The sequence below is a fragment of the Heteronotia binoei genome, chromosome 1 (assembly GCF_032191835.1).
Source record: "Heteronotia binoei isolate CCM8104 ecotype False Entrance Well chromosome 1, APGP_CSIRO_Hbin_v1, whole genome shotgun sequence".
NCBI classification, from domain to species: Eukaryota; Metazoa; Chordata; class Lepidosauria; order Squamata; family Gekkonidae; genus Heteronotia; species Heteronotia binoei.
The window spans coordinates 88827135-88846288 of record NC_083223.1 but is presented as its reverse complement, the minus strand read 5'-3'; the positions used below and the strand labels follow the sequence as shown (position 1 = coordinate 88846288).

Sequence of the window (19154 nt, the reverse complement as noted above, 5' to 3'; positions counted from 1 at the left end):
ACAGAATAAATATAACAAATCATTAAAGGATATTAATTAAAATCCAGCATTAAAAAACCCAGCCTAACATAAAATCATACAAGTAGACCACAGCAGCTTAAAATAACAACTCCTAGACTAAAATAGTATTTAAAATGAACCCTTTAAAATCCTGGGAAAAGAGAAACATTCTGGCTTGACACAAAGAAGAGAGCAAATCAGACACTAAGTGAGCTTCAGGAGGAACGGTATTCCATAAGCAAAATGCCACTACTGAAAAGGCCCTATTTTTGGTTGCTGTCCACCATACCTCTGAAGGCTGGGGAACAGAGAACATTGCTTCTGTCAGCTCTTAACTGACAGGCTGGACAATATAATTTTTTGGAGAGGTATCTCCCAGCAATTTGATATTAAACAGCATGGAGAACTGGATAGAACCCTGCAGGGCCCTATCCCATAAATACCACGGAGCCAACCCCCCAGCAGCAACCCCCCAGCCTTTTCAAACTGGCCAGTCACATAAAAATGTAACCACTGGCCAGCAATTTGATATTAAACAGCATGGAGAACTGGATAGAACCCTGCAGGGCCCTACCCCATAAATACCCAGTAGCACCTTAGAGATCAACCAGATTTCCAGGGTTTCTCTAAGGTGATGGTGTCTAAGATTCTACTGGGCTGTAATCTTGCTCCATTAATACCAACATGGCTAGGCTACCCATCTGAAACTTGGCTTTGTTTTCAAGTCTGTTTACATCTATATGTATTCCTTGAGCTTAGTGAGTTGCCTGGTAGTGTTTCATGCCTCCCTCACTTGTAATGTGTTTGTAAAATCTAAGGGTGTTGGAGTTGCCCATTTAAAATAAAATAAAGAAAATAGAGCATTTTGTCAGCCTTCTTGTGTTTTCTCCCCAACTTTTGCGGCTGTTCTGTTCTTATAATGGCAAAGTGTGTACTTTATTAAAGGACTGATTTCTTGCAATGGCTGCTAGTAGTAGCATGCTCAGTGCAACCCCTGAGGTTTGAACCCCCCCCCCCCGTGACTTACGTTGGGTCTGTTGACACCCCTTCCCCTATTAGTAAACTAGAATTTTTGTTCAGGCTGTGACTAGCATCAAAACTTTGCTTCTAGTACGTTAGCATAACGTCTCTTCCACTCAAGCTAGAGGATAGTCATCTTGAATTATTTTACTTATTTGTCTATATGTGACAAGTAGAAGAATGTAAAAATCTTTCAGGTAAACTTCAGAACTGTTAGATGTTTCAGTTGTGTGCTGATAATAAGCATTTTATATCACGTCAGGCTCTTTTGCTAATTATTTATACTTTACCTCACTATTTCTTTTATTAGCCTGATTAATTATGTGAGTGAAACTGCATGCCTGATAGTGTAAATTCCTTCATAGTCTATTTCTGGTAAAGATAGGGATATGGTAGTAAAATTTAGAAGCCTGCAGCCAGATGGATTAAAGTGTTGCTAGGGAAACAGACTTGGAAATGAGGTGGCAGCAGAGTGTCCACAGAACATCATGCTGATTGGAGCTGATATTTTAAGCCAATGCAGACAGATCAAAGTGTGAAATATTAATTTTTTCATGTTTTTAAATATCTTGTTAATTTTATTGCTCATTATTATATATTGCAGATCTTTAGTCTTTGGTGCTGTATAACTGAACTAATAAATCCAAGCAGGCAGCCGTGTTGGTCTGAAGCAGTTGAACAAAGCAGGAGTCAAGTTGCACCTTTAGGACCAACCAGTTTTTATTTAGAACGTAAGCTTTTGTGTGCTCTTAAGCACACTTCATCAGATGAGAAATCCAGCACAATGAGCAAAGCCATACATAGCTGGTAGGCAGTGGCCCAGAATGCAACATGGTACAGATTTAAGAACCAATGACAGTGAAGTAAAATTATCTGGTAGGCAGTGGTTTAGAATGTAAAATGGTACAATGGCAGAATAGTAAAATTAACAAATTGAGCAAACCTTTGATCTGAGTAGCATGAGCATGCGAAAGCAACAAAACAGTAGTATGTCAAAATGTGAGATTGCCTGTTAATGACAATGGGAGATGAGTTCAATATATGTAATGGGATAAGCAACCAAAGTCCCTGTTTGAGTGTGTCAATACAGCTAAAAGTTCTAGAAATACATTGGATAGTAATGTTCTTGTCCACCTAATTTACTTTTTAACATGTAAACATAATTCTAGTTTGCCATCGGAAAAAGGAATACAATAAAATATAGTGAAAATGGGTAAAGCATATGTAATGAGATATACAGCCAATTTCCCTATTTTGAGTATGTCAATACAAATAATTATACTGATACACAATTCTAAAAGAAAAACACATACTGTGGATGTATAGCTATACTGTGGATGTATAGCTATACTCACTGAGAGTGGGTTTAGCATCTGTAATGAGATAAAAAAACAATATCTGTGTTCAGTCCTGGGGATGTGTTTGTTCCAAGTTTAATAATAATTTGTAATTCAGCAGTTTCTCTCTCCAGTCTGTTCTTGAAGTTCCTTTTCATGAAAACAGCTATCTTGAGGTCACCCACTGAATGCTTTGGAAGGTTAAAGTGTTCTCCCACAGATTTCTCAGTTCTGGGATTCCTAATGTCAGATTTGTGTCCATTTATCTTTTGGTGTAGTGTTTGTCCTGTTTGCCCTATGTAGGGAACTGAAGGGCATTGTTGGCATTTAATGGTATATATAATGTTGGAAGATGAACAAGTGAATGAGCCTGAGATGGTATAGTTAATGTTGTTAGGCCAATGATTGTGTTATCGGGGTGTATGTGGCAGCAAAGTTATTGCAAGCTCTGGTACCGGTGTCCATGCTCAGATGAGATGCTATATTGTTGTGGGTGCGGAGTTGTTTGAGGTTGGGGGGCTGTCTGTGTGCAAGAAAAGGTTTACCCCCCAGTGCTTTTGAAAGAGAGCTGTCACTGTCCAAAAGAGGTTGTAAGTTGTTGAACTGTTTTAAGTTGAGAGTTGTGTGTGACCACTAGTGTCTTGTAACAGGTTTTCTCTGGGTATCCTTCTGACTGTGTCCTGACTTCATCAGGTGGGTACTTTAGTTCCAAAAAGGTTTGTTGTAGATCTCTCAGGTGAGAATCTCTGTCAGTAGGAATGGAGCAAATGCGGCTGTAGCGTAGAGCCTGGCTGTATACAATGGATTGTTTGGTGTGTTTGGGGTGGTAGCTGGAGGCATGCAGGTATGTTTGTCGGTCAGTAGGTTTCCGGTATAAAGTGGTGTCAATGCGTCCATTGTTTAGTTTTACAGTGGTGTCCAGAAAATGTATTTCTTGCATAGACTGGTTCATTGTCATGTTGATGGTAGGGTGAAAGTCATTGAAAGCCTGATGAAATGCATCCAGGGCTTCTTTACCATGTGTCCAGACCATAAAGATGTCGTCATTGTAACGAAGGTATAAGGTAGGTATGAGTGGGTGGGAGTCTAGGAAGCGCTGTTCCAAGTCAGCCATAAAGATGCTAGCATATTGTGGGGCCATGTGGGTGCCCATGGCTGTACCATTGATCTGTAGGAAAAGTTCATTGCCAAATCTGAAGTAGTTACGGGTGAGAACAAAATGGCACAGTTTGGTAGCAAAGTCAGCTATGTTTTTTATCAGAGATTATATTACTTACAGCTTGTAATCTATCTCGGTGTGGGCTGTTAGTATACAAAGATTCCACATCCATGGTGGCTAAGATAGTATTCTCTGGAAGGTTGTTCAAAGATTGTATTTTCCTCAGAAAATCTGTAGTGTCACGAACATAACTAATAAAATAACTAATAAAGTTAGCGATATTGAACAAGACAAAAGACATTGAAGGAAACATTAAAGAGGGGGATCTGAGTATTTTTTCTATAATGTATTTAATTTTGTCATAAAGTGAGCATGCTTACCAAACCGCAAGCCCCATTATTTAGTGGAATTCATTTCCATGAGGATTGAATTTTTATTCCTATGGCTTCTTGGTATGCACTGAACTGGAGGTTAAGGGATATGTCCATTATAGTCTTCTGCATTTCTTGTATGTATTTTGGAGCCAATAGCTTGTTTGGTCAACCAAGCTGGATAGTTAATAACATGGTGGATAAATGTTGTCAATTGGCAACCCATTACTTGATCTTGATTCAAATATTCTATAAAGCCAAAATTATTACTATGTAGGTGGCATCTTGTCTTTTTACTTCATAATGGTCTCATTCCTTACTACTACTTTAAAAACTGACTTGTTTTTAAATACTGTAATTAAAAAAGAAACTTGATATTCCATGGGGAAAAGCAAAGAAGAAATGTTAAATTAATCATTCACTGAATTAAATTAATCTCACTGAACATTCTTAAATATATTAGTCATTGCATTTTAAAAAAAAAGTTATTGTATTGTTTGAATTAAGATTGGTTAACTAATTTGTTTTTGTAATTAGTATTAGCATTAGACCTACTGATGACTATCAGTTTTGTTTTAATCTATGCCTTTAAAATTAATTAATGCTTTAAACATACTTGAGCAGTCTTTAACAATTTTGGTCTGTCAACTGGCCAGCCTTATGCTGTTCTTCCTTTGAGACTGAACTTTGGTCAAAAGACCCTTTTTAGTGTAATGCAAATTTTAAAAAATGACATTGATCAAAAGTCCCTGCATTAACTCAAAGTGAAAACAATTTTGGGTGTTCTTTTTTGGCTTTTTCTAATTGCATATTGATAATAAATAGCTATGTACTTTGCCTACCCTCCTGCAGGGTTGCTGTGTGTGGACGTAACTCTTTGGTTCACACTGAGAGTTATATCAGTAATAAGGCTCAATATAAGCATAGAGGCTGAAGCTAAAGACCACTTGAATCTGATAGGACTGCTCTGGAGCATATGGGCTATATATTCCTGCCAGATCTTGTACATGGTGAATTAATGCAAAATGTATTTCATCTGATTACTGCTCAGTCCTATGCATGTCTATTCAGAACTGAGTCCCACTGAGTGCAATCAGGCTTTCTCCCGAGGAAGTTAGAAGAATATCATCCTCAATCAGAAAAGTTATGAATGCAAACCACCATGCTTGTGCAGCCACAGTATTTGGCTATAGTGGGATTGGACTTGGATCATTATAAGCAATGTTATTTGAGCTGGAGGAAAATAAAGCATTGGATTGTAGCTTGAGTAGTATTTTACTACTGGGAATAGGTCCCATTGTGGAGAAAAATGCAATGAGCTCTAGAAGCAAGCTCTGGCAAATGCCCCCCTCCCACTCTTGAGGTCTTTTCCCCCTGCCTGCCCCCCCCCCATTTACTCCCCTCCCACCTAAAGGGGAGATGATTTCTGCCATCTGGAGAGCAGTTGTAATTCTCAGTGCTCTCCAGTCCTTGTTTGGAAATTGGTAACAGTGGTTCCCCAAGAGGAGATGGTTGATTTGGAGAGTAGAGTCTATGGCATTGTACCTTTCTGAGGTCCCACCCCTCCTCAGACCCTAACCTCTCCAGACTCCACCCCTCAAATCTCCAGGGATTTGCCAACCTGGAGTTGGCCACTGCTGTGTCACATTGGCTGTTATAGGGGAGCTTCTGCTGAACAGGAGCAAGCACCCAGGCCTAGTTAAGTCATGCCACTCAGGTAACATCAAGTTATCCAGAGGGTGCTGCCAGACCTGTGTAGAGCCAGAAGATCTCCTGTGATCACAACTGAATTCCAGATAACAGAGCTCTCTCCCCTTGGAGAAAATAACTGCTTTGGAGGGTGGACTCTGTGGCGTTATTTTCAGCTGAGGGCTCTCCCTTTACTGCCTAGCAGCAACCTTTGGCTAGCAGCTTCCCCAATGGCTCAATCCTTGTCAGTTCTGGGGTGAGGCTGAGGGGAGAAGGGAGAGAGGGAGTGACAGGAAAGAGGTGGCTGCCTTGACCTCTGAGGAAATGCTTTGTGAGGCCACAGTAGAATGGCAGCTCTTTCTGAGGCCAGTTGATGGAGAGGTCCCAGAGAAGCATTGGAGATATGTCTGTCTCTGAGGTAAGACTGTTTTGGTGGTTTGTTCAGCATTCCTGGGCCTGAAGTAGGGGCGGGGACAGGGAAGCCAGCCAGTGGGAACCCAGAAGTGGTGACTGACACATGATGGACCAATGGTTTATGGAGCGCAGGTCAATGGGAGAGCTCTTATTAGGCCAATACCATTTATTATTATAAATATGTTCACAATAAAGGTTCCAAACACAGAACTTCAGTCTCTCTGTTTGTCTCACTTTCCCTCCTTCTATCTCTCTCTGTATCTGGTCTGTTGCCAATGAACACCATTTTTCCACTTTTCAGAGGAGGACAGGGAGGAGTTCTCAGTCAATCAAGGGAAGCCTTTATCTGGCTGTTTCCCTCCTCCTCTCTCCCTCAGCTAACTGAGGGAAGGGTTTCTGTCTCTCCTCTGTGAATCTGTTTGACAGGTGGCTCAGCCAGTGGGAGAGTAGGGAGAGCCAGTAACTACCAGAACTAAAGTATTGCCACTCAAGTGGGAAAGAGGAGTGAATTCAACCAGTGGCATGCGCACAAGTACTCTTGATTAATAGTTTGATATGCCAAAGGTTGATGCACCACAGTCCCATCTAGTCCCAACCAATGAGGGAACTTGGATTTGCCAAGACAAAAGGGGTTTTATTATAAAGGATATACTAACCAATGGGCCTGGACCTTAGGTAGAGGATAGTGATATTGAGAAGCTACTATGAGAGAAGGAAGAAGAAAATGATATTAAAAGTTACTGAGGATGAATTGATTGAGAAGTTTGGAACCTCAGGAAGGTTGCATAAGCAGTAGATTCTCCCAGGTTTCTTTCAGAACTGAATGCTTCCTGGAAATCCTGTTTATTACAGATGGCGTATATTAGGCAGTGAAGATTAGGAGTTCTAATGGTTATGGTATTGTTTTTGGTTTTAGATTTCAAGTAGCCATGTTGCTCCACAGATCAGTTCTAAAATAAAATTCATGTAGTGATAAATAGACATTATTATACAGCTTTTTTTGTTTGTTTCTGGTACAAGAGAATAAGAAATTTATTATACTGATGAGAGAAATTATCAACCAGCCTGTAATACATTCATTTTAGATCAAAGAAGTGATCAGTCTGCCTGCCTAGAAATTTTAATTAATTAAATCTGTTGCTTTTATTGCTCTTAATGTCAAAGAAATGAATTTCCCTGAAACAGCTGTCTATAACAATAAGTTCTTGGGGTGGGGGGGGAGGTAGTCAAGTAGTGATTATATTCCTTAAGAATCAAAATATTTCCTCCCTCCATTAAATTGTTGTGGTTCATTGTTTTTGTTAAATTGTACGTGTATTGGTATGCATTTGTGCTTCTGTCTGTAAGAAATTTACTGAGATCAGTAGGAACTGGATGGAAGCACTAAGCACTAAGATGGTTAATACTGGAGTCAAAATAACAGGCTTCCTGAGCATTCAGATATCCTAAGTTTAATGGTGAAAAAAATAATGACAATGGAAGAATTGGTGTGGAATGCTATGACAATCCTTTAATGTAATTTTTCGAGAAGGAGGAGGAGATTGGATTTATATCCTGCCCTTCATTAAGAGTCTCAATGTGGTTTACAATCTCCTTTCCCTTCCTCTCCCCACAGCAGACACCCTGTGAGATAGGTAGGACTGAGAGAGCTCTCAGAGAGCTGTTCTTGAGAGAACAGCTCTGCTGAGAACTTGTGGCTGACTCAGTGGCTGCATGTGGAGGAGTGGGGAATCAAACTTGGTTCTCCCAGATCAGAGTCCGCACACTTAACCACCACACCAAAGCAACAGACTCATTTTTGAATTAGGTGAAAAATATTCTGTAAACTGGCTGAAGCAGACCATGTAAAAGTTATGGAAAGTGAGTTGAAGCAAGGGATGATGAGAAGCTCACAGAACACGCAATCGCCATTCAGATTTACCTTATTCCAGTGCCTGTTTTGTGTGTAAAATAGTTCACTTGGTTTTCTCATTAACTGGCTTGCATTTGGCTGAATTCAGGATAGTGGCTGGCAGAGCTGCTGCATTTTTACTGTTCACAGGCTTACTTACACCTTGTGCACCATTTAAAATTATATACCTCAGTTGATTTGTGCCTCCATAGTTGGCTGCATTTATCATGCAGGAGCATAATCAGAAATGACTGGTTTGAAATTCAGTTTGGCATTGCTAGAACATGTACATCTGTTTGATACAAACAACTGCATTCTGCTTTGTGAAATGGGCGAGGAGGCAAGGCGGGAACTCTGGAGAAGTGTGCCATGCAGTTTTCCTAATGCAGAATTGAGACAACAAAGGAGGGGCACAAAGGAAAAATAAGATTTATTTTTAAATAAATCTGTTGTGTTGGACAAATATCTCAGTGAAACGGAGGGGGGCAATCATGACAGTGTATGGACCTGTTGAAAATGACATTAGCCAGTACATATGTGCAAAGTATTTATGATTCAGGTCCAGTGAAAACTGTAGGCCAGAAGAAAGGGAAGACTGTTGCTGTACTGCTCCAGATTGGAATGTTTTTCTTTGTAAATTGAATTTTTGAACATGTAACAAAAGTGAATGATGAGCAATGGTAAGAGCAGTTTGATCCATATTAAAACATCCAAAGCAAAAAAGTAACAGACTATTGGAGGGGGGCGGGGGTTGCCAGGCCCAGTCCAGCCAGGGAATTTCCTGGTCTGCGGAGCTCCAATACACTGCCCCAAAACTGGCTGGTGGGGGAAACCCTGGCCCAACAGGGACATTGTTGTATGACACCCCTGATGTGATGATGTCACTTGGAAGTGATGTTATCATGCTGGGGATGTCATGCAACGGCAGTCTGGTTTTTGGGCAAACTCTGGTTTTGTAGCTAAAAAACCTAGAGCACATAATGTTGGCAATGCAATGACATCACTTCTGGGTGATGTCATCGCACCTCGCATGTGGTAGAAGACTCCAGGAGAGGCTCCAGGATCTTCCCAAGAGCAAGGTAGGACCCAGCAATCCTATTTTTTTTTTAAGGTCAAAGGGTCCTGGTCCCAGTTTGTAAACAAGTTGTAATCTGGTGACTGAACAAACTCGGTTAAAACAAGTTTGAATTATTCACTCCCCTTAGTGAAATTAGCTATGGCACTATGATTACAGACTTCCATCATCAAGCGTTAAAAACATTGGTGCACTTTCACCTCTTGTTTCATCTTTGGAAGGGCTAATAATTTACTGAAGGTTCATGTTCTGTACTTTGCCGAGAGGGGTCCTGTTTTTTAAGGTCATGTTTGTACACTACAGCTTTCAGTGCAGTAGCACAGGAAATTCCTTCCATGAAAGCCAGATTCTTGAATCCTTTCTTTTGGTTACAGGGACAGGATTTGCATGCTAATCCTAAAGTTTGTCCTATTCCTTCCCTCACATATGCAGTACAGTTTGCCAGAAGATGAATGCCACAGTGGGATGTGCATCTGGTAGGCGAAAACTGTCCTTGCTGCCCACCCTGTGCAAAATGAATAATTAATGGAGACAACAATCTCTATCCACTGGTAGAAAAAGTTATCAAACTACCAAAACATTTTCCTTCAAAGACTCAGAACTCTTGATTTTAAGACACATTTCTAGACACCCTCACCTCCCTGGTGTCTAGTTTTATTCCTGTTTTCAACTGAACAAACTGAGTTGAACCTATAATTTAAAATTAAGCTGTACTAAAGGTAGCCCAGGGTAGCCGAATCTCATCAAATCTCAGAAACTAAGCAAGATCAGCCCTGGCTACTACTGGGTGGGAAACCACCAAGGAAGTCCAAACTTTCTACAGAGGCAATCAGTGGGAAACTACCTCTGTTCAGCTCTTGCCTTAAAAAAACCCCTGTGGGGTTGCTGCAACTCAGCTGCAACTTGAGAGAGAGAGAGAGAGGTTGTTTTGTAATATGTCAGTAATTTAGTTATTTTGATGTATTGACTGATTTATTGCCCATATATACTGCACAGAGAGTTGAAGTGTGTGAATGTCAGGCTCTCCCTTGTTTTCTGTTACCTGCCATTCTTCACCTTGAATTATTTGTTCCTGAAATGCTTTCTTTCACATTGCTCCCTTGTGGGCTAATGCTGCTACTCTCTCTGCATTATTTGTCATAGCCTTTGTTGGTCTCCCTGTCAGGCATTTTGAGGCTCAATTATTCCTTGTTACAACTGAAAGAGCTGATAAAAATTCATTTACTTTGCAGGGCATGGATTGCATATTACCATTTTTTTTGAGGGGGTGAGATTTTGATTGAAATATATCTAAAACTGGTAGCTTTGTTCTCATATGTTTTGAACCATTTCCTTGCTGTTGGCCTACTGTTTGTACCCCAGTTAATTATTAACATCAGTGCCTTCTGAAATAGCACTAATATAAAATTAAAATGAAGTGGAGAAAAGTGGTGTGTGTGTTAAACAGATTAATCAGAGTTGCCAGTCACTTAAACTGGAAATGAGTTTCACTAAAACCAACTGTACTTCTTGTCTTTTCATCCATAGAATAGCACACTCCTTGTAAATAAAAAAACAATCATTAGGTAGTCAGATTGATTGTCTGTAGTGTCAGCAGCGATAACGAAACTGCATTATATATTCTAGGTCCACGTGTTCAAGATCAAATCCTTGTGGTCAGCAAACATAGCAAATCTAGCTACTTTTCATAGCCACCACTGTGAGTTACAGTTTTCATTTCACACATAAGTATATATTGGAAGGGTGGAAAAAGGTACCCTGTGGTGGTGATCAGATGTGCAGTTTAGTTGGTTGTCATTGCTGTTCACTACCAGATTTAAAGTGCACAATCAGACAGCAACATCTGCCTCCCATTCCCGAGTCGTTGTGGTCCCTCTATAATCCCTCTTCAAGATGGGTTATTTTGAAACCTGATCCATTCTGGTGTTTTCCCAGTCATCTGGTTTCACCCCACAGCTTTTGCTGTCAACTGTCCTGCCACAATGTCAAGCCAGTTTGCAGTCTGAACTCGTTCCTGGTCTGAAAGCTGCTTTAGCTTCCACTTTGGCCTGTAGCTTCCACTTAACACCCACCATTTTTTGTTACTAGTTAGCAATGTGCATATAACTGCATAGTTGCACACCATTCTTTTTCTCCCTCTCACACACACAAGCTTGTTTTCTTTTTTAAAAAATTTCCAAAGAAAGATATCTGTGTATTACAGCTTTTTCCTGTGCTTTGCAACACAAAGGGTGGGAAGGGGGGGGTACTTGAAAATAGATAAGTTTTTTTTTTCCTGAGAGGGAGAGAGGGGGCAGTCTGAGGATGATGCCTGTGACTCTGGCTTTGCTCCAAGTTTTAAAATAAAAACAACATCAACACACAGGAACAGGATGAGGCTTCTCTATTCTCTTGCCTTGGCTTTGGAATGTTTAAAACATTAAAGTTTTCAAACACATAGTTTAAAAAAAAACACTTCCCTCACCGTGGACAACAGATCCCAGCAGCCGCCTCCAGCAACTCCATTGATCACCAGCTACCACCATTCTGTCAGGAGTTGGAAATGCTGCTTCCCATAAGTACTTATGCACATGCACAAAAGACAAATGAGGGGGGAAAGCCCACTGCCCCACTCCCTGGCTCCTGCGTCTGATCAATGAAGGTGAAAGCGCATTGAAGCAGGTTAAGAGGGTAAGTCTGATCAGACCTCTCTGTTTCAGAAAAAGCCCTGGGATCAATTAAAAGTGGGGCCACACTGAATCAAACTGCATGTCTGATCACAGCCTGAATATGACTAATGAAAAGGTGTCCACAGACTGTTGAAGGCATTTAATATGTGTTATTTGTATGCACCCTGTAGGACTATCACTGCTATTAACATTTCATTTCAATACAAGTACACTTGAGAGTACAGGAAGCTGCATGAGTGAATGTGCACACAGATTCAAGTTTCTACACTGGTAGCCCTTTGTGCATATTTGAGGAGTCATGGAGCCAGGCATGTGTTTCCCTACTTTGCCAACATGCTTACATGTAGGAAATCTCCAGAGAAGCAATGCAAAATGTTTATAATTAAATAACTTTGTAAGTAAGTTTATTGTACTAGCTCTACAATTGTCCAGTTCTGAAGAGTGTCTCTTTGAGACGTGTAGTTTGATACGAGGGAGATTTGAATTTAAGATTTGCATTTGAATGGTCAAAAAACCTGAGCAATAACAATTTGGTCAGGTATTGTCCAATGATCAAAATATTGATCTTTAAAACAATATGTTTAATTATTTCCCCCCCCCTCCAAAAAACCCCCAGAGAACTGTGATGATTGTAGGAACTGTTGTCTAATGTCTTCTTTACAGCAACATCCCCAGTCATACAGAAGATCCATTTTTCCCTACCACACATTGTTGTCTCAGTGGCAGTCCTTCCTCCTGAACGCTTGTGACTTTGTGTTTACAAATATTCTGGCATGTAGGTCTGAGTGCCTCTGAGGCACATAGTGAGTGATATTGTTTTAAAAGGAAGTGTTTCCTTTCTCACCTGTCTGTAGGTTAAGGAATCTGGTCCAATGTCTTTCTTTCAGCCTGTCCACCAGATGCAGTGCTGCCTGAAAATGGTCTGGGGATGAGATGACAGATGAGTTGTTCAACCGAGAAGGGGATGCTTGGGCTCTTCTCTAGGTTTACCAGGAGTCCGGCATTTGTTTCTTTTGCCAGAAGCACCTTCCTAGATATGACTACCACACCATGTGATGTATTGTTTTGTGAGAGTACACACAGCCAACAGTGTGCAGCAGAATGTTCTGGCACTTGGCCAAGGAGTGTGAAATTCTGGTAACCCTGGATCTGTAGCTTTTGGGTTATTTGTTCATGGTGAGGTTTACTTTATGTTTTCCCCTGGAATTTGTGTCCCTCTTTCTGTTTGGAGATGCCTACAGTTGCAGCATATGGCCAATTTTAAAAGCTGAGCAATGTTGTTGAAATGAGGAGAGGACATAACCAGGCCCTTGGGCACGGGGGGGGGGCGGGCACAGCCCCTCCATTAACTCTCTCTCCCCCCTGTAGGGCCCCTCCATCCAGTGCCTCCATCACCGCCCCGCCACTGCCCACCTCTTCCCTTCCCATTGCAACCCCCCCATTGTGTCGTCCGCTGCAGTGGCCTGTTCCTTCTCTGCTGGCCCACTGATACCGCCCACCCCTTCCCTTCACAACCCCCCTCCTATCGTGCCGCCCACTTGCCCGCTGCAGCGGCCTGTGCCTCCTTTGCCAGCTCGCTGTGGCCACTACTGCTGCTCGTCCCTCCTTTCCCATCCCTTCCTGTTGCCTCCCCCCCACATGATCAGGGCCATGTGATCGTGTGGGGGGGGGACAGGAGGCAATGGGAAAGGATGGGGCGGGCGGCAATAGTGGCCATGGCGAGCCGGCGAAGGAGGCACAGGCTGCCGGAGCAGGAGGGCAGGCAGCATGATGGGGGGGTGCAAAGGGAAGGGGTGGGCGGTGGTGGGCTGCCAGAGGAGGCACAGGCTGCCACAGCAGGTGATGCGATGGGGGCAGTTTGCAATGGAAAGGGAAGGTGTGGGTGGTGGTGGACCAGCAGAGGAGGCACTGGCGGCAGGCGAGCGGGTGGTGCGGAGGGGGGAAGGGATTGGATCAATATGATTGATTGATTGGGTCAATATGTGTTCTGGTCGAGAGAAAGAGATTGAGTTTCTTGATGCTCTCAATGACTGTGCTGTGGAGCAGATGGTCTCAGAACCTACCAGGGGTGGGGCGATCCTGGATTTGGTCCTAAGTAATGCCCAAGACTTGGTGAGAGATGTAAAAGTGATTGCGCCACTTGGGAGCAGTGACCATAATGTTATTGATTTCACTGTTTGTATAAATAGGGAGTTGTCCAAAAAGACCGCCACAACCACGTTTAACTTTAAAAGGGGTAAATTCTCTGAGATGAGGAGGCATGTGAGGAGGAAACTGAAAGGAAAGGTAAATACGGTCAAAACCCTTGGGGAAGCTTGGAGACTATTTAAAACTATAATCCTAGAAGCTCAGATAAAATACATACCACAAGTTAGGAAAGGCACAAACAGGTATAAGAAAAGGCCTGCATGGTTAACAAACAAAGTAGTGGAAGCTGTAAAAGGTAAGAAGGACACCTTTAAGCGGTTGAAAACCAGTCCAAGAGAGATTACTAAAAGGGAACACAGGCTGTGGCAAATCAAATGCAAGACTGTGATCAGGCAGGCTAAAAGGGACTATGAGGAGCATATTGCAAAAAACATAAAGACCAACAATAAAAATTTCTTCAAATATATTACAAGCAGGAAACCAGCCAGAGAGGCAGTGGGGCCCTTGGATGACCATGGGGTAAAAGGATTACTGAAGGAGGATAGGAAAATGGCTGAGAAGCTGAATGCATTTTTTGCCTCCGTCTTCACTGTGGAAGATGAGAACTTTTTGCCCGCTCCAGAACCACTAATTTTGGAAGGGGTGTTGAAAGACCTGAGTCAGATTGAGGTGACAAAAGAGGAGGTCCTACAACTGATGGACGAATTAAAAACTAATAAGTCACCGGGTCCGGATGGCATACATCAGAGAGTTCTGAAATAACTCAAAGTTGAACTTGTGGATCTTCTAACAAAAATCTGTAATCTTTCACTGAAGTCTGCCTCCGTTCCTGAGGACTGGTAGGTAGCAAATGATTGCCACCTCTGGTAGCTTCTTCGTAAAAGTATATGACCGGGAATTCTTAGTACTGTCGATGCTCATTTCTGAAGCTACAGATGATCTCATTCATGAATGATCTCATTCATGAATGATCTCATTCATGATCTCATTCATGAAGTCACCAGTTCCGGATGGCATACATCTGAGAGTTGTGAAAGAACTCAAAGTTGAACTTGTGGATCTTCTGACAAAAATCTGTAATCTTTCATTGAAATCTGCCTCTGTTCCTGAGGACTGGAAGGTAGCAAATGTCACCCCCATCTTTAAAAAGGGTTCCAGAGGAGATCCGGGAAATTACAGGCCAGTCAGTCTGACTTCAATACCGGGAAAGTTGGTAGAAACCATTATCAAGGACAGAATGAGTAGGCACATTGATGAACATGGGTTATTGAGGAAGACTCAGCATGGGTTCTGTAGGGGAAGATCTTGCCTCACTAACCTGTTACATTTCTTTGAGGGGGTGAACAAACATGTGGACAAAGGAGACCCGATAGATGTTGTTTACCTTGACTTCCAGAAAGCTTTTGATAAAGTTCCTCATCAAAGGCTCCTTAGCTTGAGAGTCATGGAGTAAAAGGACAGGTCCTCTTGTGGATCAAAAACTGGCTGAGTAATAGGAAGCAGAGAGTGAGTATAAATGGGCAGTCTTCGCAGTGGAGGACGGTAAGCAGTGGGGTGCCGCAGAGCTCAGTACTGGGTCCCATGCTCTTTAACTTGTTCATAAATGATTTAGAGTTGGGAGTGAGCAGTGAAGTGGCCAAGTTTGCGGATGACACTAAATTGTTCAGGGTGGTGAGAACCAAAGAGGATTGTGAGGAACTCCAAAGGGATCTATTGAGGCTGGGTGAATGGGCGTCAATGTGGCAGATGCGGTTCAGTGTGGCCAAGTGCAAAGTAATGCACATTGGGGCCAAGAATCCCAGCTACAAATACAAGTTGATGGGGTGTGAACTGGCAGAGACTGACCAAGAGAGAGATCTTGGGGTCATGGTAGATAACTCACTGAAAATGTCAAGACAGTGTGCGTTTGCAATAAAAAAGGCCAACGCCATGCTGGAAATTATTAGGAAGGGAATTGAAAACAAATCAGCCAGTATCATAATGCCCCTGTATAAATCGATAGTGCGGTCTCATTTGGAGTACTGTGTGTAGTTCTGGTCGCCGCACCTCAAAAAGGATATTATAGCATTGGAGAAAGTCCAGAAAAGGGCAACTAGAATGATTAAAGGGCTGGAACACTTTCCCTTGAAGAAAGGTTGAAACGCTTGGGGCTCTTTAATTTGGAGAAACGTCGACTGCGGGGTGACATGATAGATGTTTACAAGATAGTGCATGGGATGGAGAAAGTAGAGAAAGAAGTACTTTTCTCCCTTTCTCACAATACAAGAACTTGTGGGCATTCGATGAAATTGCTGAGCAGACAGGTTAAAACGGATAAAAGGAAGTACTTCTTCACCCGAAGGGTGATTAACATGTGGAATTCACTGCCACAGGAGGTGGTGGCGGCCACAAGCATAGCCACCTTCAAGAGGGGTTTAGATAAAAATATGGAGCAGAGGTCCATCAGTGGCTATTAGTATGTGTGTGTGTGTATGTGTGTGTATATATATATATAATTTTTTTTTTTGCCACTGTGTGACACAGAGTGTTGGACTGGATGGGCCATTGGCCTGATCTAACATGGCTTCGCTTATGTTCTTATGTTCTTAAGAGAAGGGAAAGGCGGGTTTGACGGCAGGTAGGCAGAGGAGGCAGGGAAACTTGTGGAGTTTGCGTGAAGGGCGCCTCAAGGGAAGCCCTCCATGAAACAGGGCCATCTGGCCCCACGGCCCCCCCACCAAAATTTTCTGGCTAAGGGCCTGGACATAACTCTTTCAAGAGAAAACTGCTGGGTGGTGTGGAAGGTCTCACTGCTAAATATGAAATCCTAGTGACTGGAAAGCTGGCCACAGAGTTCTCAGAACATGATATGATGAGAATGATTGCCAGGTACACAGAGGTGTGTCTTCCTGTATTGGAATATTGCTGATTATCTCCTGGCAACATGTTGCATTGTACTCTCCTCTGTTGTGTACTTCTGTGCCAGTGTTATCATCATGAGATTCCTCTTTGTTCCTTGATCTGCCTGATGAGGGTGTACTTTTATTTGGCACTGTTCTGAATTCACTAGGTGTACAGGATTTTTTCCCCTTCCTCACTTAGTAGGAATATCCCTTTCCAATATCAACAATCCCTGTGGTGATCTGCTTAATTTAAGTTTTTTTATTCCTGTTTTCTTTTTCAGACCAAAGCACTACCATGAAGGCTGAAGACTTCCTTTCCCCCTCACAGATGTGTAAACTGAAGTTTGGTCCACAGCCATGAACTGTGACACTGCCCTTAAATACTAAAATGCCTTGAAACCTATTTATCTCTTTGTGTTCACTCCTGCTGAAACAATGGTTTTTTCTGCAATGCTGAGGTCAGCTCATTCGGGGACGTTAAATGCAACTTTTATTGTCTACGAAAATGCCCACATAAATATCACCACTCCTTTTTTCTTGGTTCGCAGTGGCACGACACAGCCACTGAAATACCTTCTGGGTGCCATGGTTACCACTGAGGTAACTACTTTGACAGTCAATGGTACAGCTGCCCCTACAGTACAACAACCAGACTTCAAGAGCTTGAGCCTGCCACTTCAGATCATTCTCTCTGCTGCCATGATATTTATACTCTTGCTTTCTTTCCTTGGTAACTTTGTTGTCTGCCTCATGGTCTATCAAAAGACTGCAATGCGATCTGCTATTAACATTCTCCTAGCAAGCTTAGCTTGTGCAGACATGCTGCTTGCTGTGCTAAACATGCCTTTTGCTCTGATAACCATCATCACCACTCAGTGGATTTTTGGGGACATTTTCTGCAGAGTCTCTGCCATGTTCTTCTGGCTATTCGTCATAGAAGGAGTAGGCATTCTGCTCATTATTAGTATTGACAGGTTCCTTATAATAGTTCAGAGGCAGGATAAGCTGAATCCATACCGCGCAAAGATCCTCATTGCTGTCTCATGGGCTACAGCCTTTGTAGTGGCTTTCCCACTCTCTGTGGGAAACCCCAACCTGCAGATACCTTCTAAGGCTCCACAGTGCGTTTTTGGCTATTCCACAAACCCTAGCTATCGTGCCTATGTGATATTAGTAGTATTGATTTCCTTTTTCATTCCATTTTTGGTGATGTTGTATTCTTTTATGGGCATCCTCAACACTTTACGGCACAACGCAGTTCGTATCCATAGCCACCCGGATAGCATATGCCTCAGTCAAGCCAGCAAACTTGGCCTCATGAGCCTCCAGAGACCCTTTCAGATGAACATTGATATGAGCTTTAAAACTCGTGCCTTCACAACCATATTGATTTTGTTCGTTGTCTTCATAATCTGCTGGGCACCCTTCACCACCTACAGCCTTATTGCCACATTCAACAGCCACTTCTATCACAAGCACAACTTTTTTGAGATAAGCACTTGGCTCCTTTGGCTCTGCTACCTCAAGTCTGCCCTGAATCCACTGATTTACTACTGGAGGATTAAAAAATTTCACGATGCATGCTTGGATTTGATGCCTAAGTACTTTAAATTTTTGCCGCAGCTACCTGGTCACACCAGAAGACGCATACGGCCAAGTGCCATCTATGTGTGCGGGGAGCACCGGTCTGTAGTATAGAATTTACAGCAATTAGACATTGTTGTTTTCTAATATATGGTTTTAAAAATATATATATGGCATTGTCAGCTGCCATATTAATAACCTTACTATGTATTCCAGTTTCATGTGCAATTTCAAGAAAGTGATCACAGTTGCTACCGGAGTGTAACTAAACAGTTGTTGGCCACAAGCCAAAGAAACTACATGTGCCTGGGGAAGAATATGTATGCAGCAAGATCTTACTTTCTTTTGAAGAGTTTGTTGTAGCAGTTCCTGCTGCTGAAGAAGCAAGCTACAGTTTAGTTAAAAAAAAAAAAGCTTGCCTCTTCCTCTGTTGTACCTGCTACAGTGAAATCCTCAAATAAATTGCTAGTGAAACGGAAGTGCCATTTCCACCAATTCTTACTGCTGCAGACAATTCCCCTCCCCCATTTCCCCTTATTGCCATTCCTGAGGGTCCCCTGTCCTTCTAGGAGCATCATTTCAGGGAGATAAGCAGGCTGCAGCAGGAGGGGGGGGGGCAGAGTTCTCTGCTATTGATGGAAGTGCCTTCCATTAGCAGAACATTTGGTTTGGATACAACCCTATATAATTCTCCCCTGTGCAGTCATGTGAAGCTTTCTGTAGATTGTGGCCACTACCTCCAGGGTTTTGTGCTGGGGCAGGAAAAACCCATTTTGAATATTTGTCAGGTTTATGCTATAGACTGCAGATCCATTTAATTGTAAAAGTTTTTAATGCTGCTATTTTACGGTACATTTCGCTGAACATTTGGGTTCTTAAAAATTAACTTCACTGCTTTATGCCAATGTAGTAGAG

The 19154-nt window shown here is 42.2% G+C and overlaps 1 protein-coding gene across 1 annotated transcript in view; it reads left to right on the top strand.

Moving 5' to 3' along the window:
- Positions 1-18707, top strand: part of GPR63 (G protein-coupled receptor 63) — a 31461-nt gene extending 12754 nt beyond the window's left edge. The window contains exon 2 of the mRNA XM_060237373.1: positions 16937-18707. Within this exon, the coding sequence (XP_060093356.1) occupies positions 17091-18353 (1263 nt within the window). The 5' untranslated portion in view covers positions 16937-17090 and the 3' untranslated portion in view covers positions 18354-18707. The remainder of the gene's footprint in view (positions 1-16936) is intronic.
- The last annotated feature ends 447 nt before the right edge of the window (positions 18708-19154 follow it).